A 21,137-nucleotide genomic window follows, 5' to 3' on the forward strand; every position below is an offset into this window, starting at 1 on the left:
TACTATATCAAATCATCAAATATATTTTAGAAATTTTAATTAAGGCTAAAAATCCATACAGATCGGTTCTGTGTGATATTTAAAATTCAAGAAATCACACCGATAGTAAGCTCGTGTTACACACTCCGTGTTAATATCCAACTACGGTGTTAGTGTCCAAATTCGGTATTAACAACAGTGTTAACACTAACACGGACCACTAACACGGGATTTGACCTCACCCAGTGTTCTTGACGCATCCACGTATTTGGTCAGCTGTGTCTTGCTTGTTTCATCGTCATCAGGATCTTCCTTGGCAGGCCTCTTGAATGTGCTTGAGCTTTTCTTGGGTTCTGTATGACGAGATGCGAGCGGACACAGAGTCCTTGACGCACCTAAGTCTTAGATGTTCTGTGACTTATCGCTTCTTACATCATTCTCTTTGGTAGTGGTTTGCGAGTCAGTGTTGTCGTTTGAATCAGAATTAGTTTCTTCGACTGGTGCGATATCCTTGTTCAATTCAAGTTCTCTTCTTACACGACTCCAAAAAGAATCTCTTGAGTCTGTCATAGGTGACTTTCTGGGAAATTGCCGCCTGCTTCAGAGATTCTCTTGCCAGTTGATGACATTCTTCCAACGAATCCCTCAAGTGGTCAATGTAATCTTTAAATTCGTTGCACTGGCTAGAATCTGACAGACCAAATATAAGTTCTTACCTCCTGACCAAGCATTAGTTTGTTGAGTGTAAATCCTATGCTTGTATGAATAGTGCTTCTATATGCAGCAGTCAGTAATGACAGATGCTTGTCCCATTCCTCTTGTGTGTGATCTACATAGCACCGAATCATTTGCAACAAGGTTCGATTCAATCGCTCTACAAGCCCACCCTAAAAGTTCTCCAAGACGCTTGATTAGAGAGCTTTCAAAGTTTCTTCCCTGATTTCAATTGGAACTCCAAATCTGCTTACAGATTCATTAACAACAAAACTGATGCTACCTCCTCTACTGTTTGGTCAGGGAGTGGGTAAGCCTCAACCCATTTGGAAAACTGGTCCATGACAACTAGCACATACTTATTTCCTTTAGAAGATTTGGGAAATGGGCCAAGAATGTCCATCTGTACTCGATCAAGTGATGAATCAGCCTGATACAAAATAATACCTGCCTTATTGGGTTTGGTTTCCTTCTTATTCGAGGAACATTCTTGACAACATGCTATGAAGGTAGTGACGTCATCACGTAAACCAAACCAGTAGTAGTGCAACTTGATCCTGTCCATAGTTCTGTGAATACCTGGGTGCCCTGCTAGGATAGAGGTGTGGCACAAGTTGAGAACAAGGTTCTTTAAGCTGTTTAGAACGATCAAAAGTGTTTGTTTCCCCCTGGAATGTTCCCATGTGTAAAACAGTGTATCATCATGCAGAGAAATTTGGTTCATGAGTAACCAGTAATGTCTTAAAGTTGGAGATTCTTTGAACAGTTCTTGGCGATTGTCTGGTACTCCATCTTGGACCCACGAATATATTGTCTGGAGATGCTTGTCTTTCTTCTGTTCATCAGATATATCGTTCAGTGTGTATCCTTCAAGCCAATGATTAACAATGGAGACACTGTGTACCCCAACGGGAACATTGGTCGGAACGACTTGCCGTACTGCCAGTGGAACAACATCATCTACATGCTTTTCGAATATATTAATATTAAACTGACTGAGATGCCTGACTGAGCCACCTAGCTAATTGCCCTTGTGGAAATAGCGAAATAGTCAGGTCAAAGAACCATGGTCAGTGCGTACGATAAACCTTCTGCCAAGGAGATAATGTTTAAACTTCTCAGAAAAGGTGACGACAGCAAGAAGTACGACGAGTAACACAGCACTTTCTCTGGGTAGGTCCTAAGGATTTACTAGCAAAGATTATGACCCTTTCTTCCCGATTTGGATCTGTAACAAGAAACCTCCAATGGCAAAGTTTGAGGCATCTGTCTCAAGTAAGAACAATGACTCCGACAAAGGGAACGATAAACCTGGAGGCTGGCACAAATTATCTTTCAAACAACTGAAAGACTTCTGTCGCTCGTCTTCCCAATAAAAATTGCTATCTTTCTTACGGAGCTGATAAAAAGGTTCAGCTTTCAATGCATACCCTTGGATAAATCTTCTATAGTAGTTGGTCAGTCCTAGAAAAACCTGGACTTGCTTTGTAGTCTTTGGTTATGGCCACTCTTGAATTGCAGAAATCACATCGGGGTTGGTCTCGAACCCATCATCCCTCACATAGTGTCCACGATCTTGGAATAGATGACAGTTTAGGTTTCAATTTCAATCCAGCTTCTCTAAACTTTTGAAAAACTATTTCCAAATGATTAAGGTGTTGTTCGAAAGCCTTACTAGCGATAATTACATCATTCAAGTAGATAAGAACTTTGTCCCATTGAAGTCCTCTCAGAACCAATTCCATGGCTCGATGGAATGTACCAGGTGCTCCACATAGACCAAAAGGCATTCGTGTAAATTCAAAGAGGCCATGCTTAGTGATAAAGGATGATTTCTTTCGGCCTTAACTTCATTCTGATGAAAACCACTCTGAAGATCAATAGTCGAGAAAGTGGTAGACTCTGCAAGAGTATCTAAACATTCTTCAATGTTTGGTAACGGATAAGAGTCTTTAACGGTTAAATCTTTGACTTTACGATAATAAATACACCATCTTACCCCATCATCTTTTTTTCTTACAAGAACTACTGGGAAAGCCCAGTCTGACTCCGTTTTGTAACAGGTTGTCAATATGGGCCTTATCCCCGTTCTGAAAACAAATAGGTCTTGCTGATCCAGTATCAATTTTGTGTTGGATGTCAGAAAAATGTCCCAAGTCCGCATCATTGTTTGCAAAGATATCGGAATATTTGTGTATTAAAGAGGCTGCTTTGTCAGTCTGGTTAGGAGTCAAACCTTTTGCATCCATAATAAATACCAAGTTTAGCTCTAGTCACGAAGTCTTCCTCTGTGATTAAAGGGATAGTATCTTTTGCAACAGGTGATTTTGTGGTTTGCACAACTTTCCTTCAATGAGTACCCTTGTCAAGTGGTAGATCGTAAGGAGTCGGATTCATTATCCGAATGGGAATGGTTTTGGTCATATTAACGAGTACGGAACCTGTGATTGCACCCTTGTGTAGTTGAATGGGTTCCAGGACACCTTCTGTCTCGTCCAGAGGTTTTTCTAATTCTCCCAAAACAATAGTTTCTGTCATTACCGGTAATGAAACATTTTCTGAAGTACTCATCCGAGCAATATTACATAGCTTCTGCGTCCCTTTAAAGAGTAAATCACCTTGTTTGGCCAAAATAATTCCACCAAACTCTTGTAAAATGCCCATGCCTATTAGAATGTCATCTGTAATAGGAGCAACTCCAATAAACCAATCGAAAACAAAAGTAAATTTTGCTTAAACGTACACATAAGCTGTCATCTCCTTCCCACTTTCAGCGTTTTGTAGTCTAGCAACCCTATTATGTGAATGCACAATGCCAAGCTTGTCTGCAAAGGCAAATGAAATAAAAGTGCCGTCAGCACTCCATCTGTAGTTCCGTCGTTGACAGTCACAGGGACTATGACTGATCGGACAAAGTTGTCGCTGATTTTCAGAATTCGGTTGTCTGAGTCAGCTCTTGAGGATCGCTTAGGACTGGGTGACCTGGATTAGATACAGGGCGAAGGGTAGTATCAACTGGTAGACTATGTCCAGCTGGCGGAATATGCTGGTATTTATCGAGTTTACTTACCAATCTCACCAGATTAGCCATGCTTTCTTGATAGGTAAGCTGAGCTTCTAATAGTTCCTTGGTGTCAAACCATAATACGATCATTTTCCCGTCATATAGTTGCTCGATAATTATGTTCTAATTGGGTGACAAAATCCACAGCTTCAGCAACAGACTTGGGGTTGCGATTAAGGACTTCATATGCCTTCGAATTCTTATCGCCCTTGAGGAATGCCTCAGCAGCCAATTCCTCTTGTAATTCAATTGATGTGACATTACCATATGCAAGTGTTACTAAGCGTCTATAACTTCCTCCGCGAATTCGTCGTTGGATTCAGCTTTCTGTCGAAGTTCAGATAACTTCTTACGAGCTGTGGATGGTGGATTTTTCCTTCCAAATTGGCTTTGCATGTGTTTCATCAACTGGTTATAATCTCCGATAATTTCCTGTGGCAAGGTGGTGATGAATTTGGCAGCAGCGCCTCTAGTGCATTCTATAAAGCGATCCAATTTTTGTTAATCGTTATAACCATTTCGGTTTGCTGCACGAGTAAAAGGAAGTGTAAATGCATCCCATTCACCGGACCCATCCAAAGTCGGTAATTTTAGGTGAGGTACATCAGAACGGGTTAATAAACCATTCTGATCACTAGGTCTTGTTTGAGAACCACTATACCCTGGTATGGTATTTGGATTAAAGGTTGCCTGTGGTGCTGCGAGTGTGTCGGTTTGGGTTTCATCACAAATAGACCATGATTTTTGTTCAAATTTTGGTTGATGATTATGGTCCCATGACCGGATTGTTTGGACTAAGGAATTCATTTCTATAGAATTATGATTGGACTTGGGCGTTGAAGCAAATGCCTGCAGAGACGGTGGTGGGTACGAAATAAGGTGTGGTGGTAGGAGGCAATTTCGACCTGGAACTGTCTCCGCGATCGAAAGAACCGTCCAGACGATGTGACCTTATTTCAGATAAAACAGAGTTGGATGAAACTTGAAGAGCTTCATGGAGCGAGTTGTTGTTGGACCGGATACGTTCATGTTGAGATTCCGTGTTGGAAGAAACAGTACTTATTACTTCGTGTAGAGAAGAGTTGAGGGTGCGTAAATCATCGGATAGCTGACTAAAGAGAAACTCGAATCCCTCTCATTTAAATCGTCACTGGGAACTTCAGAGGATGGACGATCCATTTTGAGAGAATGTTTCTCCATGTTTAAAATTCAGGAGAGTGGGGAGTTCTTGGGGATCGACGTGTAAAGTAGTCTCTATGTAGGTCACGGCGTTAGTCGTTACTGCATTAGGCGCCCGCACACGAAGAGAAAATGGCGCAGCGCTAATTACGCTCGACTAGTAGCGCTTCGTGTGCGGGTAATTTTTAGTGTGCATTTGGCCACTCGCGGTCGTGTGGAAAATATCTATCGTGTTTGGTATTTTTGACTACTCGTAGCCGATGGCACACCGTGTGCGGGTAACCAAGCGCGACTTTCTCAGTCGGCGAACACAACGCGCATGGGTTATTATTGGTATTCAAAGCAATCCTTGAGGATTTTTCTGACAATAATGAAAGGTTTAACTATATTATGGCAATTATTTAATCCTTAAAAGTACCGTGATAGATTCCTGAACACTACCGAATATAAATATAAGGATCGAATGTAGTAGGACGTGGACTGAGCAGTCTAAAGGGTTTTCGTTCACAAGTTGTTTACCCCTCTCCATGAAATGATGAAATTCAAGGATGAATTTAATGGTGCGAAAACATATCAAAACTACTAACTGACCACTTTTCTAAAGCTGTGCGATTGAACGAAAATGAATTTCGAAAAACGGACTTTTTATGTGGCGAAGGAATCAAAAACAGACTCTTTACCGAAGCGTAGCGATTCAAAATTTCCTTATAAGGTCATGACCAACATAATTATGCAAACCAATGAATTGTCGCCAAATTGTCATGTGACTAACAGGTGATGAGTTAATAATGTCAACATGGCAAGCGATCAATATTATTGTTTGTGGAAGACTGCCGATATCAGTTTGCGATATCAGCATCCGCTGGAAGCGAACGTTAACTTGTCATCTACCTACCTACCTACTGCCGATATCTACGAATTTCTCTATAATATAAGCCAACTCTAAGCTCAAATTGTGTGGTCTAAATTAAAATCGTAAGCCTATGTGAACAGATGTGTACTAATCACCATAAAAGCCAGTGAAATACGACAAAAATCACTGACTCAGTGAATGAATTTCGGCACGGTCGTCAGTATTTATGGTGATTATTATGGGATGGCTTCGCCATGTTTTCAGTCGCAAAGAGAAAGAATTATATATCAGTCTGTGGTAACTTTTAATCCCATTAATTATTTCAGACATGCTGTTCAGCACCAATCTCTTAACACACTTTTTTTCTTATGTCATGACTTTTTGCTCAAACAACTTTACATTAATTTGGTCTCCCATACTCTCCCTCTTCCTCTTCAAATAATCATATCAGAGTTTATCCATGCAAAATATGGCTAAGCAGAATTCATTTAAAAAAAGCATTAGAAAATATATTGTTTAATTAATAACATCCATTGATGTGAAGTAGAAAACAAAAAATTCATTTAATAATAAAATGGATGTTCTTTAAATAAATGAAGAAACAAATGAAACAATCCAGACATCCTTAACACTTCCATCAATGATTCTTGACTGTATTACATCTACACAAAATCTACCAAACGTAGTTTTGTAACAATTTAAATCCACCTGTGATCTATAAATATAATTGTAAAATATACATTCTTTAAATAAAGAAAGGTTTTCCTTTGTAAATAAAGAAAATTTGAGTGTTGCAATTTATGCCACTAGACAAGGACAAGATTGCTGACACCAAACATATATGGTGTGACATTCCAATGGCTTGGGTCAGGTAAGTAAAGAAATCTATTGGCGAAAAATTAATATATGCACAGAAATAAAATACATGTTTCTTGAATACACAGTTTATAGATGTTAAGAAAGTAGTCTGTAAAATTGGCATGTCAAAAAAGAAAATCGGACTTACACTTCATTAAGAGCTTTACTGCATAAATTTTTTTTGTATTTTTATAACAATGGCATGATAATGTACTTCAATAACAAAACAATCAAAATCGCATGACATTTCAATATGAAGGTCTATTGTTTGATGTTCATATCTACTGGATAAAATGTTTACTAAATTGCTGCTAATCAGTGGATTAATTGCCAATCAGGTTTATTGGGCTGACAGTAAGTTATATTATATCTTTTTAGTGGGGAAGTACCAAGGAATATAACTATTTGATAGATAAGGACTTCTTGTTATATTTTCTTGTGAAATAGAGGCATCAGATATTCAACAAGGGTAAGCATTATAAAATTACCTTTTTATCCACATCCATATTGTGTAAATTTGAAACTTTTTTGTATTGGTTCAATGTATGGCATACGTTTCACAGATGTTTCTTGAAAATCTTTCAGGTTCTATAACTGTGCGTTATAAAGAACCTTATGAAATAAAATGTGGCTTCGACGAAATAAAAGAACACGTAAAATGGATTTATAACGGGTTAACGGTGTTCAGTTGTGAAGCCCCATATCGAGCCGGCGAGTGTAAAATTCAAGATGATCTCTACCGTTATGAAATTGACAATGAAAATAAAAAAATGGCGGTTAAAATGCATAAAACAGATATTATAGAATGGAAAGAAACAAGTGCCAATTGGACGTGCCGCCATAGTGACCAAGAAAAAACTTATAGCTTTGATCATACAGGTATGTCAGATGCGTATCTTAGAAGCAATGGGCTCAAGACTACTGTTACCACAGTTCTAAAGATTGTTAGAACCTGGCACACTTTTGTTCCATCCAAGCGGCATTGGCTAAATTTTCCATGGTTCACTTAATGGTTAAGAATTTCACAATCACGTTACATCCTGACTCACGAACCTACGAAAATTGATTATGGAAATAACACTTTTGAATCTTTTAATAAGTGGATTTTTTTAAAAGAGCTTAGAAATGGCTTTATATGTGACGTTCGATCAGGCTTTGTTGAAATAATGAAGCCTTTTAAAAATTCGACTTATTAAGTCGAAGAAGAGATCCAAAATAGTTGTGAACTACGTTCGTGTGCGTTATTTCAATTTTCGTATGATTCTGACTGACACCTAGCGCAATGTTTTAAGTAAGAGCAAAGCTAGGCGATAATTTCACTCAATATGATCTAACTATAACGGGAACAGGCTTTTCTAGGAAATAATAGGCGATAATAGGCCCAAAAAATTCAGTATGTGGGTGGGGAGTCACAGGCCACAAAGCCGGGCTAGTCTCTTTTCTGCAGCCGAAAGAGGACGGGAGAGGCAATTGCTTTGAGTAAAGCAACTCTTTATTTTTCAGAAAGTCCACAGATTTTCTATTTTAATTATCCGGAAAATTTAAATCTCCAGTCTACAGCTACAGTAACTGTTGGGATAAACAGCACAATACCATATACAATTACTTGGAGCAGTAATCGCAGAGGAGTTATTAAAATAGAAGAGTTTAAAAATACACACATTAACAATGCTTCAATAGGAATTCAAACATCCTGTCGAGATAATGTTGATACTTTCCTCTATTCGGTAGAAAATGGTGCCAGTTTCCCATGCGTTGGGTCCTTTAATTTGACAGTTCGATGTAAGTTACTTTTTGGTCATAATTTGCTGAAATTTTGTAATGAGTACAAATTATAGGTACAATTAAGATGGCCAAAAATTGTCTTCTTCTGAAAGTTATCAATGACGGATGATCGTAAATTTAAGCCTGTACTCAACAAAATATCTTTCAGATGATGAATATGGGTTTGGACCCGACGTGTATGTAATATTTTTCCGATATAACATTGCTGCTTTACTTCCTGACCCAGATGAAACAATTTTCAAAAATTCATTACCTGGGTCTAGGGCACCAATATACTGCTGTAGGGCATTTCGAAACTATTGGAGATTGCACAATAATTGTTATGAACCATCAAGAAACTGTTGTGTACTCAGGCGATAATTTTTTCATGTCGTGTTTTGATAGAATCCTATGTATTTTTTTGCGACCGACATTTCAATGATATTGTTTCAGGTGAAACTATAGTGTTGGAGGATGAAATGGATAAAACAATAGAAGTGGAATTAGGCCAAGATGCCGTGTTCAGAGTTTTGTTTGCTGGTGATAGGAAACCCACCAACATAACATGGTATAGGCGTATGAGCAGTATGATAACAGATCTCAAGTTCCTTACCGACTACAGAATCAAGAAAAATTCTGGACAGACATCAAATTCCATGGAAATGACCATCTATTCTGTACAAAAACAAGACGTCGGTACTTACACTGCGGAACTGTCCTCTGAAAGTAAGAAGATTTTGATAGATTTCGAATTGGTTGTAAAATCTAAGGATTCTGATCCACCGTTCAGTTGGTATATTGGTATAGTTATTGGTGCCGTAAGTGGTATTTTAGTGTGTATAGTTATATTTATAGCTGTAATGATGATAAAAAAGATCAAATCCAACGGTTAGTAGGCTATAATAGCATCTTTACTCAACTACTAGTACTAGTAGTTTTACTTCAAGTTCTCGCGCCTTTTTCGGATAATGATAAGGAAGATTTGCTGTTCCTTCTTGTTTAATGATAACAGGTATCGCCATGTTGCATATTACAGGAGTTCGTCCGAATATCCCCACAACAGCCATTGATGTAGCAGTTCTGTGGAAGCCTCCCATGGAGAGAGAGTTCTCCCTTGAACTATTTTTATGACACATCTTTTAGGGCAAACTGGGATACAAATCATGTTCTTTGTACATTTGTTGGAAATGATGTGGGGGTACACCATCTATTAACTTTCAAATTGCTGAAACGGGGTTACTTGACACACAGACTTCAAATGTCATTTTACAAATAATTAATTTCTTGTGTTTTGCAGGCGATGATTATTTGACACCAAAGAGTGTACCACAAACACCCCCTCCTCCGGTGCCACAAGGTACGCCTTACATGGGCAGTTCTACATCAAACTATAATGATTCGGCGTTTTCAGATTCGTCAGAAAATTATGAAAATATGGGGAATTATTAACAATAGTCACTGCCTATTTTAAGCACAAGTCGGTTAGACACGGTACTTTAAACACACTGATTTAGACACAGGTCATGTAGGCACAGCGTTTAGGCACAGTGACTTAGGTACAACTTCAATTAGGCACATTATTACTATTCGGCACAATTTCATCGCCAATTAGGCACAAATTCATTTAGGTCCACTAAATATAAGGCACAATGTCAATATGGAACACTTGAACAGTGGCGGACAGTTGGGGATACGGGAATTCCCTAAAATGTCCAAGAATAAGAAATGGAAAAAGGGAAAAAGACTGGTTATCCTGGTTACATGATGGAGGGAGGAAGCCTTTGAAAAACATAAATTGAATGTGTGTGTAGACGTATATCATGCATTTTATGCACTTTGAATATATTATAGTATGGTACCACCTAGGAGCAAGTTCTATTCATGTAAATCAAAGGCTTTCTTTCTCCATCTTTTTCCTTTCTCCCATATTGGCTGTTTATTAATCTCATTTTTCATCTCCCAACCACTGATCAGTTTGTGATGACGTCACTATTGTGAAGTTCCTTAAAGGCTATATCAAATATACCTTTTGCAATAGTGACATAATTAAGAAGAATCACTCAATCTTACTTAGAATGGTGCAAATTGATAATATAACAGCGTCATAATACATTTTACTAAAATTAGCAGCTAAAGTATCTAAAATGACAAAACAAACATACAACAAAATATTATACAACTTAAAATTTGCTATAAAAATATAACACAAAATTTAGTGTCAACAAAAGTGACTAGTTTAAAAAAAAAGATAGTTGTACCCTGTGCTATAGGCAATGTTCTTCAGCAGATACCCACAAAAACAAAGCAGCCAATACAAAAAATACAAAAACAAATCAGTAAATACAACAACAAAACAAAATTTTCTAATCAGATTAAAAACATAATAATATTGAAATTCTTTGATAAATATTATATTATCAGTTAAAGTGTTTAGGCCTTGTAATAACTATTTTGTGTTGATACATTGATAACAAAGTTAACATAGGGCTTATTCCAATTAGGGCCAATAGTAACATTAATAAGCTTATGTTTTATATGATTTATGATTAATATACACTCATATGAATTTTGAAATACATGTATCAGCTATAGCATGAATGTTACCAAATTTTGCATGAACAATATGCCTGGAATGCATTTTGTAAAAAAATCAATGAGGAACATTTGTTGAAAAATGAAATAAATATAATTGTAAATTTAATAGACATTAAAAATTTCAAATTTACACATTCATTCCTGACACTATCATCCTGACTGCACTCTACCTAATCTACGTGGCTCCGTTCTCTTCTTTGAAACACTTCCTAATGTACAATACACACAAACACTTGATCTTTTGACAATTTCAAACATAAATTATCACATTTCGACTCGAACTTGTCATATTTATTAACATTTTGTTTAATCAATTGATGTTATATGAAAGCTTGGTTGTTACCGCCAGACCAATTAAATATTCGATGCACACAAATGCAATGACATTATGCATTATGGTTTTTACTATAAGTAATGAGTCCCTTATTTGAAAGAACAAAACACAACGAACTACCAATTTTCAACGGGAACTTTTGATAATACAATTTTCGGTGTATAATCTATGCAAATGTTTTTTCTTTTACAGTTTTACTGGAACGGATTTTGATATCTAATTAAAATTTTCACAGTAAGAATTGGGACTAGGGGGTCAGATTCAGGAAAAAAAAGAAATAATAAATCTCAATAAAGATACTGCGAAACCAATCCTTTATGATATCTATGTAGGATTCCATTGAAACATTGTACTTATCCATTTCTTCTCCAGAGTATTCCCCCACCACTATTAAATTTTTGGGGCTTTCATCCCATATCCAGTTTTCTGCTGTTTTATTCCAATCATCACCATATACTTTTTTTACAAATTCAAACGTGTTGCAAGGAACACGGACAGGAACTCCAAGCAATTCACCCCAACATAATTGAATTTTAGGTATCATAAACCTAAAAAAAGATAGCTTGCCAGGCAAGGTAATATATGCCCATTGCAGCTTTGATTATGAATAAAAATATTTAGCAGTACAGTAACAATCACCAGTATGAAATATTCAACCTTATTCATAAACTTCTTTTGAACTTTTAAGGGCAATACTATATAATATTATAAGTTTTGTCAAAATCTGGCAAGGATCATGCATTTAAGTCTTTACAAGCCAAAATGTGAAAGTGTTTTCATGAACATGTACAATAACTCATACCAAATACTTTTTGATTTTTTTGATTTTGTTCATCCTTGGGTGATTACAAACACTCACACAAAGTTTCGTCAAAAATCCAATATGAATTGTGCCTTCTGACTGACGGAGGGAGGGAGGGACATGGGAGTCGTCAATATACGCCTCCCATTTCATATGGGCTAATAAAAAAAGAGGATATGCAATGAGTTTGTTTGACATTATAAGCTCACTATTTTGTTCCTGATAATGCCAAGTAGCTTGACAGAAATTTTGTCTGGACTAGAGCATTAGCCTACTCTTTTATATAACTGGGACCTTCATTTATGTATTGTCTGCATTAAATTACTTCTTTTATACCTCTTTTTTAATATTTTTTTGTCTGAATTGTAATCTAACAGGTTTTCTACCAAAGAACCATTCTCATGAGGCTAGTTTTAATCAATCAAATCAACTCATGTAGGAACTGTTTCTTGATAACAATACAAATTGTTAATCATTGTCTCCACTGACGAATCAGACATTTCATGCATTTGGATAACGTTGAGTTATTTGTGTAAACATGCTTGTCTAGTATGTATGGTATTGTGAAGTATAGATTTGTTAAGCGTATTGTGACATGTCTTGTCACAGTTTACAATCATTCGTATCTACGGCATTCATTGTCTTACAGTTATTGTCAGGCGTAGCAAGAATGGCCGACTTATTTACGATTGTGTGTATAATTTCACCAATATGTCCTGCAAGCACTAAATGACTCACCTGTATTTTGTACCATTTCCACCCACTGCTCCTGTCCAATTGTCATCTTTTCCTTCATAAAGACAAAACACATCTAATCGAATAGAATATTTCTTAAACGTCATCTCAAAACTGTCTTGCAACTAGTGAAAAAAAAAATCACATCAAACAAGATAGTTTGCCAGACAAGTTTATATACACCCATTGGCAGGTTTGATTTTAAACAAAAATATTTGGCAGTACAGTAACAGAATGAAATATTCAACCTTTAGTCAGACATTTCTTTATGTGATACCAAGTTTCGTCAAAATCAGTCGAGAATAGTGCCTTCTAATGTTTTACAAGCTTACAAGCGTTTCAAAGAACAAAGGCAATAACTCTTTACATATCTGTTCATCCTTGGGTGATTACAAACACTCACACCAGATTTTCTCAAATTTGTCAATTATTTAGTAGAATGTTTACCAGCTAAAATTGAATGCGTTGTCAAGAACAAGGGCAATAATAAATTTTTCTGATTTTCAATAGGGTTCATCCTTGAATGATTACAAACAATCTAACCAAATTTCATCAAAATCAGTCAAGAATTGTGCCTTCTACAGTGTTTAAAAGCATTTCAAGAACAAATACAATAACTCATACTGAATATTTTTCGATTCTTCTGATTTTCAATAGGGTTCATTGTGCCTCCTAGAGTGTTTTCGAGCAATTGTAGACGGACAGACGAACAGACATGGGCGATGCCAATATACCCCCTATTTCATGTGGGCGTATAAAAATGAATGCATTTGTAGTTCACAATATTTCAATAGTTCAAAATTTCAATATGAATACTTAGTTTCATCAAGATCAGATGAAAACAGAATTCTCTATTGTATTTACAAACCAAATTTGACATGCTTTTACATTTGATTGTCAAATCAAACTTGACCTCATAAATATATATCAGACAAAACTGACAGTTAATATTTGGTACTTAGTCCTATCAAACTGTAAAAATATACCTACCTTTCCCAACTCTCGAATCAAGTACAAGTCGTGTGATCCTAAAGATTTTTTCATTGTTGGTTTATAATGTTTAGCATATATTTCAATGTCCATATCACGAGTATTATGAATAAGATCACATTGTCGATACCATCCTATATAAAAATCAAATGTAACTTAAAATACGATACTTCTGATTCTCGAGCTCTTTATGCCTCATGATCTTTAACCTATACAGCTCTTAACACACAAAATTGGTGAAAATGGTAGGCCTAGGCTAAATTGAGACAAAAAGAAAGAAAGAAACAACTATATTTTACAGGGATAACAACTTAGGTTCAAAGTTAAGGATCCTTTCTACTAGCTAGTCCTTGTCCAAGCCTCTTGGCATTGATCTTCAAGGATTAGGCCTATCCGTCATCGGTCTTTCACACACCCACAGCCGCCATTCGCTCGGCGTAACCAAGCAAATGACGTCATGTATAGAACCAACGCTCTAACCGACTGTGCTCTAGAACCTCACAAAGATTCAACAATTAACTCTAAACAGTCATCTCAAGTTAAGGTTATACTCTGATTTTTTTTTATTACAGACAAACTAAAAATAGGAATTTGATTCTGATACAGAGAAACGAAGACAGTGAAAATACTCCACTCACGTGACATGAATTCAATGAGTGACTGATTTACAAAAACCTTACAATCCAATTGATTGCTTCATATACAAACTTCTGTCAAAAGCTGTACAATCCAATCAAATTGTTGCATTGACAAACTTCCAATGCAAACTTACAAATGAAAGTGCCTTTTTAAGTCAAGGTATTAAACAGAGTTCGTATTAACTTGACATTGGGAAGATGCCTAAGCAACAGTGCTACAGGTCAGGGGTAGCCTAATATCAGTCCATGAAGTGACAATAGTCTAAAGTTATAAAGTATAAAATGAAGTTCGTAATATATTGATATTGTGAAGATAATAATACTAATACCTAGCAGTGTTCCACCTTCCAGCCAAAATTTTATTCCTGCATCATCCATTGCTTGTTTTAAATCATGTAATAGTATGGATGCCTTGTAGTGAAAATTTCTGTAGTACACTTTGTAGTCAGGGTAAGAATCATAAAACAAATTAACCCTTCTGTTATCGCATTCTATGAAGGTCGATTCTGGAATTTCTTCGTCAACAAAGCGACCCACATTGGCTGGCATATAAAGGGTTAAATTATCATTATTCAAATGGACCTTAGCTAGCTCTAATCTGCAAAGATATAGAAATAGTCTGTCATGGAAAGTTGACGTATCCAACTTTTCATCTGATCTTTTTTTGTAATTTTTGATCTTCCAAATATGAATTATTGATTGCTCAATTCTAATTTTTTCAAATTTTATGTTTGGGATACAAAGTCATTAATCACTGTGGGGTACAATAACCTAATTTCACATTATAAAAAGATAAATAGATCAACTACCTATTATATCCATATGCAGATTCTCCAAAATTCAGTCTGGTATGTGGAAGCCAACTGGGAAAGGATGACACCAGTAGGCTTTCACTTTTTATAAAGCCCTTCCATTTCTCATGAAACATAATCAAATGAACTAAAAGCAGACTGGACTGGTGATACAAGATCACATGAGATAAGTCATTCTCCTTTGAATCCACTGGGAATACATTGAACCCATGATTTTTCAATTCATCCAAGACAGACAACTGAAATTGAAAAATAAAATAGGTTGACTGCTGTTTGCCAATAATTGAAAAGGACTATACATATAATATGGTATCAGTCCACATTCATCTTGCCAGCATCAAGGAATCACCCTTCAAGCATATTGTCGTCTAATTATAACTATCTGTATCACTTTCAGGACTCAAAATCTAAAATCCAGTTATCATGCAATTCAGTAAAAATATTCCATTTAAGTATAGACTGTCTCACATTCAGGTTCTATGATCAATAATATATCGTTAATGTGATTAAGTGATGACATCTAAATTTTGAAACATGAAACTCCATCAGCTGGAATGTGAAATATTCAGTGGTTATGTATCTTTTATTCAATGAAAAAAATGGTCATGATCATAATGATGGTTCTTGCTAGACAATACTTTACTACTAATTTAAGGGGCAATATGCAAAATTTTCATCATCAAAACTGTCATAAATTATACCTGAAATATTTCTAAGGAATGCTATTTACTTCTAAATATCTACTTGATCAAACTGAATTTGTTTTAAAAGGGTTAATTGAAAACAGAGTGTACTAATTGTTAAGTAAGCAGCTTAAAGTAATTTTGGTGTTGAGCCTCATAAAGACTCAGTATCATTAGTTGAAACCTTTTAGAATTTGTAGGACACACATCTCTACAATAGGCCTTTATTTTGCTTAAATCCATACTGTGGTTTTCTAAAAACTACCAAAAAAAACATAAGTTTACGTAAACATTTTAACTGGTTTTAGCATTAAAAAATCAATGGCAAGATTTGTATAGTTTATGAAGGGACACATTATCTAGATTCTCTATTATAGTTTTAATAAATAAGAAACACATTTTTGACCTACGAAAAAAAAGAAGAATGCCCCTTTAAAAATTTACCATGAATCCTGCTCATGCGACCACCTTCACTTAAATACCACCTTTGATATGCACCACAATAATGCCCCCTTACAACTTTTAATTTAATTAACGACTGATAATCCACCACTTCATTAGAAGACCAACGACCATGTATTTTTTTTAAAACAATTAGAATCCCTTTATAATGCAATAAATCAATAAACTATGTAATAATCTATTAAACGAAGTAACATACTTGGAAGCGGGTTCCAATAATTATATAGTTTATCAGATATATCGTCTAATATATAGATTCTATTCTTTACTCATGGCACCTGGTAAGTCCAACTGATGAATATTACACAAATTTGAGACTTTGAATCTTATGTCCATTATAAGAGGAAGTATCCTTTTAAGGGACACATTTCTCTAGATTCTAGTGTACAGTTTTCATAAATTTGAGCAAAATATTGACCTATGAATCACTCGAAAGAAATAGAAGAGCGACTTTAAGTTGCTGTTAGTTTAATAAAAGTAACAAGATAAAAAAAAGTTAAACACTGTGAAATATAACTAATAATAAATATTACAATTAACTACATTTAATTTAACCATCAGTAACAAAACCAAAAGATAGCTTGCCAGGCAAGATGATATAGGCCCACTGGCAGCTTTGATTTTAAATAAAAATTTAAGTACATTAACAATCACTAGTATGAAATATTCAACCTGAAGTCATACAGTTCTTTTGAACAATATTTGTCAAAATCCAGAAAGAATGGTGCCTTTTAAAGAGTTTACAACCTATTGTGCTTTCTTAAATGTTATCAAGCTGAAAATTGAACACATTTTCAAGAATGAGGTCAATAACTCCTATGGAACATTTTTTGATTTTTTTTTCTTCATCCATGGGTGATAATAAACGATTTCATCAAGTTTCGTCAATATCTGTCAAGAATTGAGCCTTCTAGAATGTTTACGAACTAAATATTGAACACATTCTCAAGAACAAGGGCAATAACTGATACTAAATATTTTTCGATTTTTCTGATTTTCGATAGTGTTTATCCTTGGGTGATAATGAACATTCAAAATTCATCAAGAATTGTGCCTTCCCGAGTGTACACAAGCTAAAAATTGAACGCATTCTCAAGAACAGGGGCAGTAACTCCTACTAAATATTTTTTCTGATTTTCAATAGGCTTCACACTTGGGTTATAATGAACACTCACGCCAAGTTTCATCAAAATTCGTCAAGAATTGTGCCTTCAAGAGTGTTTACAAGCTAAAAATTGAGGGCAAGAATTGTGTCTTGTACAGTGTTTACGAGCAATTGTGGACGGGCGGACATGGGTGACGGCAATATATGCCCCCCATTTCATGTGGGCATATAAAAAAAGGAAAAAAAGCAAGTAAACAAACCAATTGCTTGCAATGGAGCTCATCTCAAACGCTAATCAATTTTGATACATATTTCAATCCAGTTTTTGTGGAAATATGGTTTATGCGTTTACAAGAAATTTATACTATTTTCCTTTTCTATAATTTAGAAAAAAAATATGGCTAAAATTTTTTGCCTTTAGGCCAATTCTTAGATATAGAATTCCACTGGAAGAGGAAATATTTTTGAGCCAAAAATGTATCCTTTTATATATGAATTTACTAGCCAGAAGATGTCTTGTTTTACATTTGAGCGCTACATTGGAAGCAGAAAAATCTTAATAGCTCATACTTACTTAAATATATTAGAACTCTAGTAAAATAAAGACAATCAGGAACATGTTATAATACTAACAAATAGACCAATAGAAAATTATAGGCCTAGTTGACCAATTCAGTCTTTGGGTATTAGAAGTTGTAAAGCATCAGCATCGATACTCTTCACTGTATTCATAATACTGAATTTAATTTTCATTATATATTTTCATAATATTCACTGAAGTTCTTGAGGCTAATTGAACGTGGATCCTTCATAGATAGGGAGAGTGTTATAAGTGCTCAACTTGAAACTTTGCTCGTCTCATAAAGAATAATGAAAAATTAACAAATATAGATATAAAATTTTATGGTTGTTTATATTCTGTTTTAATTGAAGAGTGACAATATCTTACAACCTGTAGTTATTATTCCAAATAGTTATTTTTAAACTTACATTTAATGTATGTCCTTTATCAGCTCGCATACCAAATGTATAGACCTTACTGGTGATATCATATTCCTCTTTAACTATTGACAATAATACTTTGGGTTCAATCAAAAAAACAACAAAATCCTTCACTGAATGAAGAAACAGCTGAAAAATGAAATGGCTCATTCTACAAAAATTCTTTGGAGATTCGTGAGTTGTTATCACGAATATTATCGTTAACAGCCTTTGTAATAGGAGGTCTGGTATAGTCTACTACAGAACAGCAAACACCATGCAGTGTGCAATATATGGAAAATATCACCAGGCAGCAAAAAGATTTTTCAGAATGAACCACAGTTGTTGGCTTCAACTGGTCTCCAAAGATCAATAGGCCAAATCTGTTGATTTTTACCTTATAGTCAGATTTATGTTCTAAAAGGTTTTTTGTGTAGAAAAATTCAACAGTATTGATATAGAGAACATTTTGACTGTATTATTACCTGTAGAGGTGGCTTCTGTTCACTGTTAAACTTGGAAGAATATATCTAAATAGAAAAGTAATATTATTGTATATCAATAAAATATTTTAATTCTGCTTTTGTACCTCTTCTACTAGTCTTAACCTTTCTGGCATTTATTTGGTGTAAATATAAAATTTTATCAAGACAAAATGGCTCTAATAAACCTTCCTTTTATAATTTAGTTTAATAACATTAAAAATACAGCAGTTGTATTTTCACATTATTGTAGTAATTCTTGTGTATCTAATATTTTTAAAGAGCAACAATCAGCATTTTGAGGATTTTTGGGGGCCTTGAATAAATAGGCGGATTAAACTAAATGAAAATAGAGTTATCCCTTCTCAAACTAGAAATACCATTTGCTATTTCTCTCTCTTCACTGGTTTCTCCACAGCTAGAATATTATATGTCTTTTCCACAAGGTCAAATAACAAAATTTTAGAGGACAGGAAATACTTTGAAAACCAGTGAACAACGATGGAAAACCAAGTTTAAACGTCCCACGAAGAGAAATTACCGAAGTGCTTGGATAAAGGGGAGTTTGTCCAAAGTTTTTGTCCATATCTATTTTCGTTTAGGCTGTGGAAGAAAGGGCTGTAATTTCCAAACACTATGTATATCTCAAATTAAAATTACATAAATTATACACCTACATGAACTTGCATTATCCTTGGTAACTGAAACAAAAATATAACTTTATAACATAGACAAAAATGGATATCAATTGGTGATGAGAAATCACTCTCAAAAACACATAAAATAAAAAATTCCTATGGCTTGATGTGCTACTAGCTGAACACATAAAAGATATCTAATAGTGAGGCACTGTTTACTTGATCAATTATTTATAAATTTAAAAATAAACTGAATATTTTCAATAATGATTCAGTTTAATCAAATATTAATCAGTTGGTAGCTTGCAATTTTTTGAATACACTTTTTTTGCACCTGACTATCCAAATGAAGACTGGCTAATGCACAACAAAAGAAATTTTACTAGTACATGTTTTCTATTTCAACTGGCAAGAGACCTTTACCATACGCACACAGGGTCTCAATTTAATGTTCCCAAAAATGATGAATCACACTGTGTTTTTTGCATCAGGTAGGGAAATGACATGACTGGAGTTTTACATCCTACTTTTCTGCACCTGATTGGCTAATAAAGATTTGTAATACTGTGTAGTGTGCAATGAATGAAATTTTGCCAGGACAGCGGCATTAGCCATCTCTTTTTTTATTTCAAACTGTCGAGGGATGCACAGCCTTTAGCACACAGGGCCTCCATGTTTTCCATGTTGTCCATTTGACCTGATTCACTGCCGCGAAACCGAGTTGAAAATCGGAAGGGATAATCTCGACCTATGCTGAGATTGAACCCCAGACCTTTAGGCATCTAACTCACTGAGCCACAGCGACTCCCCTGCATCAGGTTTGGAGTTGATGTTTAAAAACCTGCAGGTATATATCTTAATTGACCTAAACCTAGAATGAACCCTGGACCTTCAGGCTTGGAGCTTCCAAATTATCCTGCAAATGTGGCCCACTTCAGAATATAATTGACTTTAACTGAAAGATAGCTTGCCCCCCCGAAAAAGGGTTGACGATAGGTCTCACCTTTTTCTTGCTGCTAATCCCATTCTGTTGAATGAAAGTATACAAAATCAGAAGAAAAGTTAAGATTGTAAATACCACCTTGATTCGATAAAGTCTACGCATGTTAATATTAGGCCACCTTTGATATTACAGTTCTATGATCAGAAGGATATTCTGGTACAATGATCTACAAAATACAATTTACATCCATAGAGTGACGTGTAGTGCTTTCAGATGACTAAGATAAATCCGACGACTTAACTATCAAACGTTTTAGAGCCAGTTTATTTACTCATCTAATTCATGTATTTTAAGGCCTGAAGAAGGAATATATCATTTGTATTATAAGGGAAAATTTGCCTTAATAAAAGTTAATCCATGAGTATGACTGACCAATACTCATCTACCCTACGGCTGCGGTAATAAATAGAGAATAAAATATGTGATAAGATACACCTGCAATTAATGTGGGTGGATTGTTTTGACA

The 21,137-nt window shown here is 35.2% G+C and overlaps 3 protein-coding genes across 3 annotated transcripts; 1 reads left to right on the forward strand and 2 right to left on the reverse strand.

Moving 5' to 3' along the window:
• Positions 1-4,036: 4,036 nt before the first annotated feature.
• Positions 4,037-4,564, reverse strand: LOTGIDRAFT_153019 (hypothetical protein; the record flags this gene model as incomplete). Its single annotated transcript, XM_009053503.1, has 2 exons — positions 4,037-4,236; positions 4,273-4,564. 2 exons carry the CDS (start codon positions 4,562-4,564, stop codon positions 4,037-4,039), a joined length of 492 nt encoding a protein of 163 aa, XP_009051751.1.
• A 2,376-nt stretch (positions 4,565-6,940) lies between these two features.
• LOTGIDRAFT_153020 (hypothetical protein) lies at positions 6,941-9,860 on the forward strand (the record flags this gene model as incomplete). The annotated part of the gene is made up of 5 exons (XM_009053504.1): positions 6,941-7,001; positions 7,233-7,526; positions 8,151-8,429; positions 8,865-9,299; positions 9,709-9,860. The coding sequence occupies 5 exons, from the start codon at positions 6,941-6,943 to the stop codon at positions 9,858-9,860; spliced, it is 1,221 nt and encodes a 406-aa protein (XP_009051752.1).
• Positions 9,861-11,587: 1,727 nt separating this feature from the next.
• Positions 11,588-19,167, reverse strand: LOTGIDRAFT_153021 (hypothetical protein; the record flags this gene model as incomplete). The annotated part of the gene is made up of 8 exons (XM_009053505.1): positions 11,588-11,888; positions 12,881-13,002; positions 13,868-14,001; positions 14,835-15,103; positions 18,142-18,158; positions 18,558-18,698; positions 19,034-19,078; positions 19,138-19,167. The coding sequence occupies 8 exons, from the start codon at positions 19,165-19,167 to the stop codon at positions 11,588-11,590; spliced, it is 1,059 nt and encodes a 352-aa protein (XP_009051753.1).
• Between the last annotated feature and the right edge of the window lie 1,970 nt (positions 19,168-21,137).

The sequence above is a fragment of the Lottia gigantea genome (genome assembly GCF_000327385.1).
Source record: "Lottia gigantea unplaced genomic scaffold LOTGIsca_2, whole genome shotgun sequence".
In the NCBI taxonomy this organism is placed as follows: domain Eukaryota; kingdom Metazoa; phylum Mollusca; class Gastropoda; family Lottiidae; genus Lottia; species Lottia gigantea.